Source organism: Monodon monoceros, unplaced genomic scaffold, assembly GCF_005190385.1.
Source record: "Monodon monoceros isolate NGI ecotype Baffin Bay Population unplaced genomic scaffold, NGI_Narwhal_1 Super_Scaffold_6, whole genome shotgun sequence".
NCBI lineage: Eukaryota > Metazoa > Chordata > Mammalia > Artiodactyla > Monodontidae > Monodon > Monodon monoceros.
The window spans coordinates 919487-936498 of record NW_021703783.1 but is presented as its reverse complement, the minus strand read 5'-3'; the positions used below and the strand labels follow the sequence as shown (position 1 = coordinate 936498).

Below are 17012 nucleotides of genomic sequence, written 5' to 3'. Positions count from 1 at the left end.
GGGACAGAGCCGGGCGGGGACAGAGCCGGGCGGGGACAGAGCCGGGCGGGGACAGAGCCGGGATGGGACAGAGCCGGGATGGGACAGAGCCGGGCGGGGACAGAGCCGGGATGGGACAGAGCTGGGCGGGGACAGAGTTGGGCAAGGCCCAGCGCCCCTGTGATTGAGCCTCATGGCATGGGCCCCAACAGACCACAGGGCAGCTCCCTATCAATCTGGTCACATCCCTTTCTTTTCCCTCCTGCTGACCGGCCAGGACTGCCAGCCCAGAGAAGAGACAAGAGGTGGTGGAGAAGCCGGCCGTGGAGGAGACCAAGGAGGAGAAAATCGAGCTGAAATCCATCACTGCGGATGGAGAGTCCCCCCCTGCCACCAAGGTGAGGGGCCGAGGCCCAGGGAAGGAGGACACGGTCCTCCTGGGCCAGACGCCAGGGGAAGTGGGGGAAGAAGGGGCTGGGGAGGGTGGACAGCAGAGCTGGGCTCAGAGAGAAGGAAGGCCAGCCTTCTGCTGGTGTCCTGAGGGATGTGCGCAAAGGAAAAAGGATGTGTTTCTGAGTCGACAGCTCAGCCTAGACTAGGGGGCAATTTCAAGGCTACCCGAAGCCTCTAAAAGCTGTGGACCTTGTCTAACTGGACCCTCCTTCTCTCCTTGGATGCCTAGATCAACATGGACGACCTCCAGCCCAACGAGAATGAGGACAAGAGTTCCTACCCCAACCTGGAAACCACAGGTACCAGCCCACAGCCTGGCCTGGGGGTGAGGGGATCTGGGGGTGGACACCCAACTGTAAAGCCACGGGCTGGTCCCAGATCCCCCCGACTCGGCTGCAGCACTGCCGATTATCCTCTGGAGGTCAGGGTACTTTGCTCCTTGTTTCCTCATAATGACAACAGAAGATTGAATGCATCGTGTTTGAGCGATGCCTTTGGGTCTTTTGGAAGCTGGATTGCGTATACATTTAAGGTTTATTATAGCCTATGTTGTAAAATCATTAAGTTACATAATTTATTAGGATAACATATGTCACGGCATCTTGCTCCCTTAATAATAAATCCCAAATCTGTCCTGTCCTCACCCGGAAGGCAGTGCTGAGCACAGCGTGGCCGCCACCGCTCGCTGCTCTGCAGGACGCGTTCAGAGCTCCACCGTCTGGTCCGTAAACTGGCAGGCAGGCCCCCTGGAGAGGATTTCACGACAGGAGCCCATCAGCCCCCCTCAGGAGCCACTTCCCTGCGTCAGGAAACCACACCCTGTGTGAGCCCTGACCTGCCCTCCTTCTACAGAGAATTGCAGATGTTATCACGAGCTTCAAGCTCAAAGTCACGACACACCGTCAAGGCACCGTGGGTCTCGCTGACACCCCTCCCCGCACAGGTTGGGCTGTGTCGGGTCACAGCCCTGTCGGGAGCCTGAAAACCTTCTGAGCTCGTGACCGCGCCCAGCCTCCTTTTCCCTTTCCCTCCGCAGTCTGTCTGCTGGGAAGGAGGATTTGGCTTCCTGGAGCTCGGACAGAAAGGAGGGCGGAAGGGTGTCCGTGTGCCAGGCACCAAACCTTTTGAAGCCTTCAAGCCCTTCTGGGCGGAAACTATTATAGAATTTCAAAGACAGACCAGAAATATCCAGCGAATGCAGCGGGCGGGTCTTGTCTTGATCCTAAATGAGCAAATAAACTTTTCGATGACATTTTTGAGGCAATGGGGGGAAATTGAATACGGACGGGGAGCCAACTGATTTGGGGTAGGTTTTGTTAATCGCGGGACCCCCTGCGGGAGGCGCCTGTTTCTAGTCCCCGCAAAGCAGCCCTGCTGCCCAGCAGTGGCCTTTCAGGCCTCCCCTCCTGGTTCAATCTCCAAAGCTCGCCGGTTGGTTGGAGCCTCCCAGCTTTGTACACACTACATTTTAGAAACATCACCTCACCCAGGAAGGAAAGCTTTGTGCCAAGACGGTGCTTTTATCTAATTGATTCATTTACTTGAGTGAACATACAGATGTGCTTAAGAGTCACTAAGGGCTGAAAATTAATAAGTACACATGAAAAGGAAATGTGATGACACCAGGGAGTGTGTGGCTCAGTCCACACGCTGTGGGAGAGGCCTGGGCCGCTGCAGGGGCTCCAGGAGAGAGCAGTGCAGGGAGGTGGGGCGGCGGGGGGGCCGCGGAGCAGGTGGTCCCCACTGGGTCGGAAGTCGGGGAGTTGGGGTGGCGGGGGGTCGCGGAGCAGGTGGTCCCCACTGGGTCTGCAGTCGGGGAGTTGGGGTGGTGGCGGGTCGCGGAGCCGGTGGTCCCCCCTGGGTCTGCAGTCGGGGAGGTGGGGCGGCGGGGGGTCGCGGAGCAGGTGGTCCCCCCTGGGTCTGCAGTCGGGGAGTTGGAGAGGAAAGAAGTTACTTCGGGACCATCCTGTTTCCATGGCCACAGAGCTGGCCAAAACCAGGGGCACGTCCATTCATTGATTTAATAGCTGCTTATAAAGCACCTACTGTGTGCCGGGCCCTGGACCATGGGGGACAGAGAAGGCCGCTGCTCTCGGGGGCCCCCATTGTAGTGGGAGGCAGACAAGGAGCAAGAAAGCAAACCAACCAGAAAGGAAACATCAGGAAGATCATAAAACCAAGGGCCCTATTAGAGGTACCAAGTGGGCGGGGCTGCCCTGGCTGCGTGGTCACTAGAGCCCCTTTGAGAATGTGACCTCTGGGCTGAACTCTGAGTCAGAGGAACCAGGTGTGTGGAGATGATTGAGGGAAGAGCTTTCTAGGTAGAGGGACCAGCAAGTGCAGAATCTCCGGCAGTGGCACCTGTGTGCAGCGGGGCCCGAGCAGGCAGAGGGCCGGGGGCAGGGCAGGGGGCGGGGCAGGGGCAGGTGGGACGGCCCCCAAGGCCGCGCAGAGGGATGGGTCCCGGCTGATGCGGGGGGACCACAGGAGCTTCTCACCACGTCTGACTTACCTTGCAAAAGACTTGCTCTGGCTGTGGTGTAAAAACAGAGTGGGACGGGGCAGTGGGGATACTCATGCAGCAGTCCAGGCAGGATGATGGCAGCAGGGCAGGGGACCAGCTGGACACGTAGAGGGGGCAGCCCTTGGGGGTGTTTGGAGGCAGGGCCGACTGGACAGAGAAGCTGGAGAGGCAGGAGGGCGAAGGGTGGCTCTGAGGGCCGAGTTGAGCCAGTTAAGAGAAGGTAACGGCGCGGGGAGTGCGTCCCAGCCTTGCTCTGCAGGTTGGCCTTTTAGGGCGGCTGGACTCTGGGGCTACACGGAGGCCTGGATGCTCCTTGACGGCAAAGCCATGGCTTTGCGTCCAGTGCGCTGTGGGCCCGAGGTGTCAGAAACAGTATTTTCACTTGAACCGGCCATGAGCAGAATCACAGCGGTGAGCATGGGGCCCCGGGCGGCCAGGCCCGAGGGTGGGCATTTAGCTCTGCCCGCCACGTTTCTCCTGCTGAGTTCTGGAAGCGCCATCTGAAAAGCGGCCGGGCCTTGCTGTCCCCGCTTCTGTGAGCGCTGTGAGAGCTGCGATGAGAAAACAGCACCGAGGCGTTCCACGGGCATCGGGCGACTGGGCGGTTGGCTGCCCACCCCAGAAGGAGCTCTACCTGACTTCCCCTAATCCGTCACCTCTCTCCTCATGCGTCGTACGTGCAAAGCATCATGTGCTGGCAACCTTCTGCCCCTTTACAAGTTCGGTTTGTCCTTCCGCAGTAGCTTCCTCTTAAACGTTGCTCGCAGGACAAAAGAGTACACACGATTCTCCACGAGGACCTTAGAGGCACACAAACCTGGCGAACGTGTTTTTCTATAAACACAGGTGATTAAATAAGCACTCAACTACCTGTTCTCAGATATTCCTGAATAAGAAAGTGTTGGGTCATTTAGAGCAAAACTGGAAAGAGGACAGAGCCAGGCGGGACCTGAGATCCTCCAGGTAAATCCCACGTAGAGATGCCATGATGTAAGCCCACTCTGGCTTCACTGATTTTGCTTTAATAGGAGACCTTGCCAAGGTTAGTTAGGAAGCTTCAAGCCCCTCCTGGACACCAGCTTCCACTGTGTGCCACTCTTCTGCTGAAAGTTTTCATTGCCTGCCGGTCAGCTCTAATTACTTGCGGGAGGAAATCTGACCTGTGCCTGTGATCTGCTGGTCCTCCAGAGAAGCCTTGGGTCCTTGGTTGCCTCCTGCTTGATAAAGAACCGCTATCTGTGCCAGGCTCTTTTGCTCCACCCCACCTGGCTTCGTGGTAACCGGGAGGGAGCACAGACCTGTGGCTGGTCCACGAGGTCCACCGCCCAGAGCCATCTCTCCCCCGGACCTTCTGCACAGTCCCCTTCCTCATAAAGCCAGTGTTGTTAAATCATCCCCAGGAAATGAGGCTTCCCCGTGCCAGGGGGTTTCTCTCTGCAGGGCTTTCAGCACATGAACAGATGGAACCAGGTACATTTAAAGTCACACATCCGAGGTGTTTTTGTCCCAAGTGCCAGGTGGGTGTGGGAGGCTGGAGGTGCTGCTGGGATTCACAGGGAGGTCCTTCCTGGGCGCAGGGACTCAGGAAGGCCAGGTGAAGGTGCTATCTGAGCCGGGGGTGCCCACAGCTCTGCGAGGGGCTGACGGGCAGGTCAAGCAGGGAGAGAGCTGAGCCACCTTCATGGAGCCCCCAGACACGGGCTTCAACAACAGAATTTCATCCTCTCACGGTTCTGGAGCCTGGAAGCCAGACAGCGAGATGCCAGCAGGGCCGAGCTCCCTCCAGCGGCTCTGGGGAGAGTCCCCACTCTGCCGGCCAATGCAGTCCCTTCGAGCTCCTCAGCTGTTGCAGCCTCAGCCCCATCTCTGCCTCCGTCCTTCTTCCCTGTGTCTCCTTACGAGGACAGCAGTCCCCGGAACGAGGGCCCACCCTCGTCCACTGTGACAGCATCATAGCTAATGACATCTGCAAAGGTGCATTTTCCAAAATAAGGTCACGTGCTCACTTTGGCAGCACAAATACTAAAAATTGGAACGATACAGAGAAGATTAGTATGGCCCCTGCGCAAGGATGACACGCAAATTCGTGAAGTGGTCCATATTTTAAAAATAAAATGAAATAAATAAGGTCACATCCCGTGGCTCCGGGTGGGCATGGATTTGGGGGGATGCTATTCAACCCACTACAGTGAGTGTTTAGAGAATAGTTTGATGTGAGTGGAAAGTCTGTCGGGAAATGACAGGCAAAGAGCAGACAGACCGAGGAAGATGCTAGACACTAATTTACGGTCTTGGAGTGTCTACCGTGGGTGGAGATTGTAATAGCACCATTCTGAGGTACATACGTGCTATTATCCCATCTCACAGATGGGGAAACTGAGGCACAGAGACACTAACTTAAACAGCCAGAAAGAAACAGAGCCAAGATTTGGATCAAGGCATGCTCCTAACTTCCATTCCCTTCTAAACATTTTTAAGTACCTTGGACAAGAACAGGGTATGCAGTTTCCTTCCATGGCCAGTGAACTTGTGTGCCTGTGGTCCACATTCAGTGTGGCCGCTGGCCTGGAGAACAAAGTGCTTCTGTAACTGGTGTCAGCGTCTAGACCTTTGGACGGAGGGCCTGTTACGGCAGGATTATGGCCCGACTGCCCCTACAGCACAGTGTTTTCTTGTATTTTCAGGAATAGGGAGAATGTTGACTTTAAGCTCCTGGAACATTCAAGGATGGGGTTGTTTGCCGGGGTGTCAGGTCAGCTGAGCCACGCCCTTTCCTCTGCCTGCAGTCCAGAAGCGTGAGGACACTTGGCAGTGCCCCAGTCTCACCTGGTCACCTGTCGCTAGTGCCTGACAACTAGGATGACCAACCACCCCGATTTGCAGGGGACTGAGGGTTTCCTGGGATGTGGGAACTTCCATTTAAAAACAAGGACAGGGGGACTTCCCTGGTGGCGCAGTGGTTGAGAATCTGCCTGCCAGTGCAGGGGACACGGGTTCGAGCCCTGCTCTGGGAAGATCCCACATGCCACAGAGCAACTAGGCCTGTGAGCCACAACTACTGAGTCTGCGCGTCTGGAGCCCGTGCTCCGCAACAAGAGAGGCCACGACAGTGAGAGGCCCGCGCACCGCGATGAAGAGTGGCCCCCACTCGCCGCAACTAGAGAAAGCCCGCGCGCAGCAACAAAGACCCAACACAGCCAAAAATAAATAAATAAATAAAATTTTAAAATAAAAAAAATAAAAACAAGGGCAGGTTTCGAGTTGGTCACCCTACTCTCAGCCCCATCTCGTGTGCTGCCAGGGAGTCTTCCTGTAGCAGAGACGAGCTCCAGCCGTGCCCACGGGGAGAGAGCTGGGTGTCTTGGCTGGTCCCCTTGGTTTCCAGAGATGTGGATGATGTCTGATTCCTGTCCGTAGGGCATCTGGAAGGAAGCTGCACGGTGGTAAAAATAAGCTGGAGGGCTTCCCTGGTGGCGCAGTGGTTGAGAGTCCCCCTGCCGATGCAGGGGACGTGGGTTCATGCCCCGGTCCAGGAAGATCCCACATGCCGCGGAGCGGCTGGACCCGTGAGCCATGGCCGCTGAGCCTGCGCGTCCGGAGCCTGTGCTCCGCAACGGGAGAGGCCACAGCAGTGAGAGGCCCGCGTACCGCAAAATAAAATAAAATAAAATAAAAAATAAGCGGGAGCCGTGGAGCTGTTTAGAGCAGTGCTGTTTTCTTGCAGGAGACGAGGAGGAGGAGCCTGAGATGCCCGTGGGCCCCCGTCCCCGCCCCCTCTCTGAGCTGCACCTGAAGGAGAAGGCGGTGCCCATGCCAGAAGCCAGCGCCTTCTTCATCTTCAGCCCGAGCAACAGGTGTGTGCACTGGGCTTCGCTCTCTCTGTGACACAAGCCCGGCAGGTGTCAGCGCCCTCCAGCCTCTGGGTGGGGCTGGGACTCTCCCAGCTCCCCACAGCTTGTGTAAACAGGCACGGATTTAGGGAAGAGAGTCCTGGATTCTGAATCAGAAGACCTGGGTTTGCTTTTCTCTCCATTTTGTGAAATGTTTAAACTCTGTTTCTGTTCTGGTGGTGATTACATTTAACTTAACAGAGCCTAAAGTTGAACAAGATCCTAAACCTTCTCCTGCAAAATAGGAGTTAAAATAGTTAGACTGCTCGAACTCCTCCCAGACCTCCTACCTTACGTGGTATGGCTGATGACCATTTTGGTCCCGACCTTTATTTCCCACACGACAGGTCAGACGTGAGTACCTGTGTAGACAGTGTATGTTTGGATTTACATACCACTTACTATTTTTTTATCTGTTCACCATTTTTTATGCATCTCAGTCCATCCCTCGGCAATCATTTTCTTTCCTCCTTAAAGTACATTCCTCGGGAGTTCTTTTATGGAAAATTCACTTGGCCTCTGTTTATCTGTAATCCTTTGCATTTCTTGTTCTTGAAAGGTAGTTTGGCTGTGTACACACTTTCAGGTTGACGGGTTTTAGCCTTCAGCGCGCTGGATGTGTTATTCCACTGTGAAGTCGGAATTCCTACGATTGTTCCTTAGTCAGAATCTGCCCCTTGTCTCCAGCGGCTTTTAACATCATCTACTGTCTCTGGGGTTGCGCACTTTTACCACCATGGATTTCTTTCCATTTATCCTGCTCGGAATATGTTCTGTTTCTAAGTCTATGGATTTATATTTTTGTCAGTTCTTGAACGACATTAAAGATTAGGAGAAGAATAGCTACTTCTTGGAAAGTTGAAGCATAGTCTCTTTACAACTGCCTCATCTTCCTTCTCTCCAGCTGGTCCAAGTAGACACAAGTTATACCTTCCCATTCTGTCCTTCCCAGCTCACACATTCACATCTTCATATCATTCATCTCCTAGTCTCTCGGTTGGAATTCTGGCTCATTTCTTCAGATATGTCTTCCAATTTCTCAATTCTCTCTTCATCTCTATGTTACTGTGTAAACCAGTTTTCACATCAGCTTATATCTTTTCACTTCAGACAGTTCCAGGTCTTGCTTGGTTTTCCAGCTCCATCTGTCTATGTCTGAGTTTCTTGTTGATTCATCATCTTTGTGATCAAGTCCTTTATTCCATTAAACATTTCAAATATAGCTGTTCTATAATGTGTATCTGATGTTTCCAATATACACAGTCTTTGGGGAGGGGCCGTGTAAGTCAATTATTTGTAGTTTCTTTGATTCCCATCTCAGTGGCTATGTTCTTGAGTGTTTAATGATCTTTGATTGTGACCCCAATACTTCGTCTTAATCAGCAAGATTCCCATGGACCTAAGTTAGGACTTGGAAGCTTTCTTCCAGATGCTCCTTGAGGGCATTGGCTCTGCCTAGGGGTCCCGGGCCCCTCTGCCCCACCTCCGACTGGCTCGAAGTTTCCTGACAGCTGTGCTGCCACTGGCCTCGTCAGGCGCCTCTGCCCATCCCGGCTGCACGTCACACAGACCCCAGCTCAGTGGATTGGCTTGTTTGTTTGGGGAGGATCGCTGCAGACCCTTCCTAACTCTCGTGAAACCAGAATTGTCTCAAAAAACTTGTCCTTTCCAGAATTTGGTGCTTCTGCAGCAGTAAGGTCTCTCAGAGCATTTAGTCAACCACACGCCAGGAGCAGAAGCCTGACGGCCAGGTTCAAGCCCTGGCCACACACACACACACACACACACACACACACACACACACACTGTGTCTGGGCAAGCCTATCCTTCCTGGTGTCAGTGGTTTTTATCTATAAAATGAAGATGATAATCACACCCTCCTCCCCTCCTACTGTCAAGATGAGACAGTATAAATGACACCCCCAGCGTCCGAGGATCTACCGTGAGCGCTCGGGGGTCAGATGTGTCGTTCTTTGTCATTGTGCCGAGGTGCGGGATTGACTTACTGCCACGGGAGCAAGTCCCCTCGGAGTCTGGGCGCCCACGCTTCTGGGTGGCTCTGTTGCTCCCTGTACATAAACATATGAAGCAGATCTTACAAAGCCGTTATTTTTAATGATGGGAAAGACGTCCCCAAACGAAAGCCGGTGGGTGATGTCACAGCAGTATGTGAAATGTAGGGGCTCCCAAAGGTCTCAGGCGCAAACCCGAGGCCCCGTGGGTGGGCACACGGTGTGGCGGGCGGTGGCACTATTGCTCCGCTGCAGCAGGACGTCGCGGGGCTGAAGGAGCGGAGGCCCCGGCCCTGTGTGACGGCCCCTCCCACTCCCCGCAGGTTCCGCCTCCAGTGCCATCGCATCGTCAACGACTCCATCTTCACCAACCTGATCCTCTTCTTCATCCTGCTCAGCAGCATCTCCCTGGCTGCCGAGGACCCCGTCCAGCACACCTCCTTCAGGAACCACGTAGGTACCTCGCCCCCTGCACCCCGCCCCCGCCACGTGGCCCCCAGCTTCTGTGGCTGCCCAACCCCATCGTTCAGTCCAGAGCCCAGCCCACATCTCAGGGTCAGAGGCACAGCAGGCATTTCCTCAAGAGATGAGAGCTGGGTGGAAACCCGTCTTAGGACCGTTAGCAGGAGGAGACCACGGACCCAGCGCCTCAGGCCAGCCTGACGGGCCACAGCAGACTCCACGGCCCGCGGGTGTTCCCCAGGGGTCCACCTCCCTGGAACTGAGCGGTTTATACCTTGCCCCAAGGTACACTGGCCCGTCCTGGCCGCCGGGGGGCAGTGGCAGACGGGTGCTCTGATGAGGCCTGCCTCGTATAGGAGGGCCTCAGTGACCCTCTGCAAAGTCGAAACTAAATTTGAAGACCACCCCAGGCTCTGGTGACCTACATCATAGGCCAGAGTAAGACCTGCCATATCTCGAAGCCTCGAAACTTTATCAAATCCCAACCAGGTGGGCACGCAGGGAGGAGCCCACCACCTGCCAAGCCAGCCAGTGGTCCCGCCGCCTGCGTGGTCCAGAGCTTTCTTACTGGGAAAGGCGCTGGCCCTCGCTCTGATCCATCACCTGAGACGTAGTAAAGCATGAACCCCGGAGCCTGCCCCTAGCCTGGGGTGCACCCTTCCGCACCCTGAAGGGCACAGCAGCGGCGTAGGGTCCCACGAACATGAGAGACTAGCTCGTCACGCCAATGCGAATTAAGCATTTTGCAATTTCATGCAGTGAAAAGCAAACCCCACGCTGTCCTTTTGACAAGCGTCCCAGCGGTCTGATTTGGATTTGTAAGTAAACTGAATTCATGAGAAAAGCACCCAGCCAGACCTAGGGCCAGCTGAGTCAGCCCTGGAAGCTCCCCTCACAGATCTGGGGACTCCAGGACCCAGTGCTGTGCCCGTGCCTCTGGTCCCCTAACCCGTTCCACTGTCTCCCCACGGAAAGGCTCCCTGCTTTGGGTGACTTCCTGCTGGTGACCCCTCCTCCCGTCCTGCTTCTCCCATCCCTGCCCCATCCCCACCCTGTGTCTCTTTGTTTTACAGATTCTGTTTTATTTTGACATTGTTTTCACTACCATTTTCACCATTGAAATTGCTCTGAAGGTAATGCATGCCCCCTGCTCCTGCCCTGTCCTGTCCTGTCCGGCTGTCGCTGCTCTGCTGCTAACACACGCTCTGTTGTCCGGTCACTCGGAGCCACTAATCTGGTTATGCTTATCTTTCAGATCCTAGGCAACGCAGACTATGTCTTCACTAGTATCTTTACGTTAGAAATTATCCTCAAGGTAACGCACGCAGCAAAGCCTCCTCTCTCTGTGCTCTGCCCCTTTTCTCTTGTTTCTTTCACTCGTTTTTACTCTCAAGTCTGAAACTGGAGGAATTTGTGCCCCTCACTCTGTGCCTTGTGCACAGTGTCGGACTGATGCTGGCCGGGCACCACCCGCCCCCCACCGCCTCTGGAAACCACGCCTGCCCCGGGCTGGAACCGTCCTTTCCTCCTCCTGCCCAGAGGAGATGCCATACAAACAACAAAAGCGGGAAAGCTCAGGGGCCTCCAGGAGTCACCCTGCCTGTGCCCTCGGGAGGCCTGTTGTCAGCACAGGCCTGTGTGGTGGTAATCACGCGGCCAAGGCCAGTGTCCCAACCGAGGGCTTTGGACAGACCCTGTAGACACCTCTGAGCCCTGGGTTACCCCCAAGGCTCTGCTGCCTCACCCCTTGCCCCGGGCCTGGAGGAGGGAGCCATGTCCTCCAGGGCTCAGTGTGGAACCCAGAGCCCAGGGCTGAGGGGCTGGACCCCCAGGCCCGGACCCGCTCCAGCCCTGTGACCCCAGCACAGTAGAGCCCACGTCTGAGCAGCTTCGGGTGACAGGCATTTGCCCTAAGCTTTATTTCGTTATTTCTATTAATATACAATTAATATAGTACTTACATCTACTCTGTTAGGGTTTTCAAGTTTCCCAGGCCACCCGAGCTTCGGGGGTGAATTCCGAGTCGATGGAGTGTGTGTGACTCCCGTTCTCTCCCAGAGCCTGGGGGTCACCCTCACCATGGCCGCCCCACTCGGTGCCTCCGCAGGGTCCGGGCTCCTCCCACCCTGCACGTGTGGCAGCCCCAGACCCTCCCTCCCGGCCTCCTTCAGGCGAGGACGGCCTGTCACATCCACATACAACCTGAGTGGTCACTTTCGCATGCCTTCTTTTTTTTTGTCCAGACCCCCTGGTTCCAGCTAACCAGACGTTAACCAAGAGGAAACCAGGAGTGTTCCTCGGGTTTTCTCTCTGACCCCGGGGTTGGGGAGAGGGAACCGGGGCCGCCCGGCTGCGTGGACGCCCTTCCCTGGACTCCAGACTCAGGGAGGCACACAAACGCCACACTCTTTCCCGGTCTCAGACCCTCCCCCCAGCTCCTGGGTGGGCCTCAGCGGCGCTCCTTTTCCTCCAAGGCTGCCATCTCCTTACAAGCACGGTGCTGGCGAGATCCTCTCTCCCGCCCACCCTCTCCCTCTGCTTCCCGCTTCTACGCTGCCTGACTGTGCCTCTAGGTGGAGCCCGGCCCCAGGACACTGCCTGCACCCGGTCCCCCGGGTCCCTCTGCCCCGCCCTTGGGCCCGGCATCCTGCCCGGCGGAGGTGACCGTCGTGCAGGAGGGGTGTCCAGTGTCAGGGACAGTTGGAAGGCCTGGGCACGTTTAGCCTTGTGGGACCAGAACAGTTGGCCTGAATGTTGCCAAGGGCTGTCACCTAGAGGAGGAGGGAGGTGGGACCAGAATCCGCGAGTAGAGATTGCAGAAGGTAAGATGTGTTCAGTGAGCAGCATTGCTGCCCGGAGCGGAGCTGGCTGGACGGAGGGGCGTCCTGCCCTCCCAGCCCAGCGTTCAACCCTTTCCTCTCCCCAGCGAGGCTCTTCCTGGGCAAAGGTTAGGACTTTAGGAGCAGAAGCGGGGTGGGTGGCAGTCAGCAGACAGGGTAAAAGGGGGGTCCTGCACTGGGTACCTGACTCCCTGGATCTCACAGGGAACTTTCAAATAAATGCCCCGTTTTCCCAGCGTCCACCTGCCCTTTCTCCTATGGCCACCCTTCCTCTGGCCCTGCCTGGGCGGACAGCCTGAACACACACACACACACACACACACACACACACACACACACACTCACCAGCCTTCGGGGCACAGGGCCTCTCAGGTAACACAAACCATGGAAGCACCCGGGCCCGCACTCGGGGGCCCAGACCTCCACTAAGAGACAGAGCAGCAAGCAGCCCCTCCAGATGGCAGGCCTTTGGGACAGATCTCCAACTGTATTCCCCTGCAACCCTTCACATAATCCACCCACTTCTGGAAGCTCCTGCAGGACACAGGTGCCTGAGTCCCCTGTGACCCCCTCCTGCAGGAGATAAGTGGGAAAAATTAGGTTCCAAGAGCTATTTTTGTCAATTTCCCCTGTGTTTGCTTTTGAATCGCTCCGCGGACAGGCTGCCTTGCGTACGCTCTGTTTCCAAAGAGATAGATTGGGCCCCAGGTGACCAGGGAGCTGCTTCCAAGCTCTAAGCCGTCAGCTCCAAATTTCCCCCTTTGGCTATCGCTTCACGGCTGTGACCCTTCAGCCCTTCACCTGGAAATCCACTGGCCCTTAGCTCACGTCAAGGAAATCGGACAGGTGTTTGTGGGGCCTCAACAGCGGCTCTAGGCTGAGCTCCGAGGGGGTTGGTGACAGCAAACCCGAGACAGCCATCACCCCTGACGTGGTCCCTTCTTAGTCTCCAGGGGGCTTTCACGTGGTTCTCCAGCAGGCACCTCACAACAGCAGGGAAGGGGATGCTACTTTACAGAGGGGGCACTGAACATCCTCCCCCATCACAGGAGGGACCCAGAAGCCAAGTCCTAGCTCTCCGGCCGAGTCCAGTTCTCTGTAGAGAAGCTCGCCTGGCATGGAGCTTGCCATCTGCAGGACAGTGACCTAAGGGCTTTGCATGTAATTCCCGAGGGCGCTTACCACCCTCCAGGGTAGAGGATGTCGTTGCCCCATTTCTCAGATGAGACTCAGAGAAGTTGAGTAACTTGCCCCGGGGACTCAAAGTGCAGAGGGTGGCCTGGCTCCAGAGCTGTGCTCTTACTGTGGTGCCCACGGCCCCTCTGAACACACGGCTCCAGAACCAGACAGTAGAATGGAGCTCAGAGTACTAGGCATGGGTCATCAGCACTGCCTGAGGCTGGGAAGTGGACAGATGCGGGTTGCCAGCGTCCTTGGTAGAACTTCGGGCGTTAGGGTCTGCCCGAGACTGAGGGATTGCCTGGGACTAAGCCAGGAAAGTCCTGGGAAGCCAGGGTGGCTGGTCCCCACCGGGGGTCCCCCCAGAGGACCGTGTCCTAGGCGGGCCCTGCGGTGGAGCGAGCTTGTGGCGGGGGGTGTGGGGGACCTGAGCGTACAGGGGCGCGAGGGCTGCTGACAGTCCTGGGCAGGGAGCCTTCAGGGGCTGCAGCAGCAGCAGAAGCTCCCAGCACCGTGTCTCCTGTCCTGCCCCCCAGCCCCCGTCACTCCCCTGCTCCTCCCCTGGGCCCGGCCAGAGGTACCGTGTGGGGAGGGGTGGAGTGAGGGGTCTCTGGAGCCCAGGGGGCTGCTCATGCCGCGCCTCCCCATGTCCCCCCAGATGACCGCCTACGGGGCCTTCCTGCACAAGGGCTCCTTCTGCCGGAACTACTTCAACATCCTGGACCTACTGGTGGTCAGCGTGTCCCTCATCTCCTTCGGCATCCAGTGAGTGGGGCCCCCTGGCCCCCGAGGGAGGCGCGCATGGAGGACAGTGTCGGAGAGGACAGCCGGGAGCCAGGGGTGGGGGGAGACGACCGCTGGTGGTGGGGAGGCCTGCCTGTGGCCACGGCGGAACTAGGCTGGGAGCGGGACGGGCCTTCGGCGGCGGCTGTGGCTTCTGGTGTCTGGGTCCTCAGTGGTGGGACCCTTGGGGTGCATTGACCCAAGCGAGGATCTGTTTCCATGTCTGGATCTCACCCAGCAGGCGGGCCCGGCCCAGTTACGAAAGAGGAAGGTCTCCAGGGCCCTCCCACCGGCTCCGCAGGCACCCTCAGCCCAGGCCTGCCAGCCCTGACGACCCCTGCCCCTTCCTCTCCGGTCTCCAGTCAGAGCCCCTGATGAGGGAGGGAGAAGGAGGAGGGACTGGTCCTCACTCCTGGCTGTGCAGGGGAATCACCGGAGCAACTTTAAAACAAGACCTTTGCCTGGACCCCTCCCACCCCCCCAAGCTTTGATTTAATTGGTCTGGGCTACAGCCAGGGCCTAAGGGATTTTAAACGCTCTCCGGACAATTCCACCTGCAACCAAGGCTGTGAACATGCTCAAGTTTAAAAGAATCTCATTACTAGTTTCTCCCGAATTCTACCAGCTGGTAATGCTAACCCTGTACTTAACTTTCAAAGCACTTTCCGTACACATTCCTCTCTGAGCCTCATAGGACCCACGAGGCAGGCAGGGCCAGTGATGTTATCACTGTTTTCTAGACAGAAAAACTGAGGTCAGGACCTGGGACTCGGCCCAGGTCACCCCAGTGGCAGAGCAGAGGCGTCTGGGGCTCCGTCCCGAGGCTGTCCCCGTGGTCGGCCTAGAAGGAGCGGAGGTGGAGGCATTCAGAGTGAGACCCTTTGCTGGGATCATCGTTATTCTACCCCAGGCTGTCTGCCTGTGAGCCTGTGGGTCTAATCCCATCACTGCCACTAAATCACTCTTAACCTTGAGCCAAGAATTCCCCCCTCAGTCTGGCCTTTCCATCCCTCCCATTGTCCCTGAGACGCTGGGATGGATCGGGCAGCCCTTTGAGTTCCCTGTGATCAGAGAGTCGTGAACCAGAGACATAGGACTTTCCCCCACCCCACTCTCAGCGGACGGCGTCCTGACACGGGAGGAAGGAGGTCAGCGCTTGCTGACGGGACCACGTGTCTTAGGTCCCAAGGAGCGTATAGGCTCTCCCAAGGCGGCTAGTGGGTGAGGGTGAGGGACGCTTCAGAGAGCCCGCCAGCCCGCCGGGGTGAGGGGCCTGCGTGCCCCTGGAGGGCAGCAGTGACCTGTGCTCCCAGGGGAGCCGGCTGGGCCCTGGCGTCCCAGGTGCACGGAGTCTGCGGTGTCCGAGCCGTTGCCTCTAGGCCTGGGTGTGCTGTGCACAGGGTGAGCGCGATGGGCAGCCGCTGGGACTTGGGTTTGCAGGTGAGCACCAGGTATCTCCTCCACCCAAAGTCCCACCATTCGTACAGTATTCCTTCAAGTTCATGATAATAGAAGCCACCACGTACTCACATCACAGCATGTGCCAGTTAGGCTGCTAGATGGTTCGTGTGCGTTTTCTCATTTAATCCTTGCAACAAGCTCGTGAGGCGGTCGCTGCCCCGTTTTACAGATGAAGAAGCGAGGGCCCAACAAAGTTAGGAAGTGTATCCTCAGTGGCCGGGGTCTGGCGGAGCTTTGCCTCGCTCTGCGTGTCCTCGGCACAGTAAACACCCCCCGAGTAGTACGTTATACTGCTAGTGGCTCATGGTAAATGCTTTTCCCATGATTTGCTCACCAACAAGAAAGTCCCCTGCCAGCTCTGGGTCCCTGCAGTGGGAGAAGAGAATGGGAAATGGTGCTGGGGCGAGAAAGTCCCCAGCAGACTCCCCAGTTTCTCCATTTGGGCTGGGGCTTCCTGCCAGGAAGCAGCTCACCCTCCACTGCTGCTGGACCAGGGGCAGGAGAGGCTCACCCCCGCCCGTCCTCTCTCCCAGGTCCAGTGCCATCAACGTGGTGAAGATCTTGCGGGTCCTGAGGGTGCTGAGGCCCCTGAGGGCCATCAACAGGGCCAAGGGGCTGAAGGTGAGTTGGGCGGGCCTGGGCGGGAGCCTCAGCCTGGGGGTCCACGTGAGGTGACGGGCAGGCGGGAGACAGGGCCAACAGTCAGGCTCCCGGGTCGGAGCCGGGACCCTCCTGCCAGCACCTCAGCCCCACTTCCCGTCCCGGGTCCGTGATACACGGAGCCACAGCAGAGGCCCCCGTTCACAATCCCAGCTTCTCAGCAGAGCTTTTGCTAAAGGAGACACACACACTACCCCGAGCCCCAGGTAGTGATGAGACCCCTGAATTGCTGCCCCCAGAACGTGGGAGGTCAGCGGGGCTTTGGTCCCTGTGGTCTCCTAGAGCCCAGTGGGACGCGGGTTTCACCAGGCTCCATCACCCCATGACCTAGGAGGACGCTCGCTTTGCCCCTTTGAGTCTGGTCCCCCCGCTTGTGGCAAAGGGCTGCCCGCACCTCCTCTGAGAGGCTTGTGCCAAAGGGGCTCAGCCAAGGCCCCGGACCCGCCCCCTCTGTCCACCCGCAGCACGTGGTGCAGTGCGTGTTCGTGGCCATCCGCACCATCGGGAACATCGTGATCGTCACCACGCTGCTCCAGTTCATGTTCGCCTGCATCGGGGTCCAGCTCTTCAAGGTGGGGCCTTGGCCGGATCTGTGGCCCTGCATCCTTCCCGCCTACCAGCTTCTGGGACCTGGACGGGAGCTGGCAGAGGGGACACGGAGGGGACGGTGCTGGGTCACACTGGGGATGGATGTGGCCTCCCCACAGCCCCTCCCAGCTTCCAGACCCGAGGAGGACTAGTTCCCAGAACAGAGGAGGACTAACTAGTT

At 57.2% G+C, this 17012-nt stretch overlaps 1 protein-coding gene and 1 non-coding gene across 2 annotated transcripts in view; both read left to right on the top strand.

The window, feature by feature from the left end:
- Positions 1-17012, top strand: part of CACNA1C (calcium voltage-gated channel subunit alpha1 C) — a 465580-nt gene that overhangs the window by 384485 nt on the left and 64083 nt on the right. Inside the window, 8 exon segments of the mRNA XM_029204130.1 lie at positions 199-377; positions 662-731; positions 6681-6810; positions 9182-9311; positions 10394-10453; positions 13998-14104; positions 16117-16204; positions 16708-16815. Of these exon segments, the coding sequence (XP_029059963.1) occupies positions 199-377; positions 662-731; positions 6681-6810; positions 9182-9311; positions 10394-10453; positions 13998-14104; positions 16117-16204; positions 16708-16815 (872 nt within the window).
- On the top strand, positions 4955-5062 carry LOC114886305. Its single transcript, XR_003791311.1, has one exon. It is a non-coding gene; the product is annotated as a U6 spliceosomal RNA (small nuclear RNA).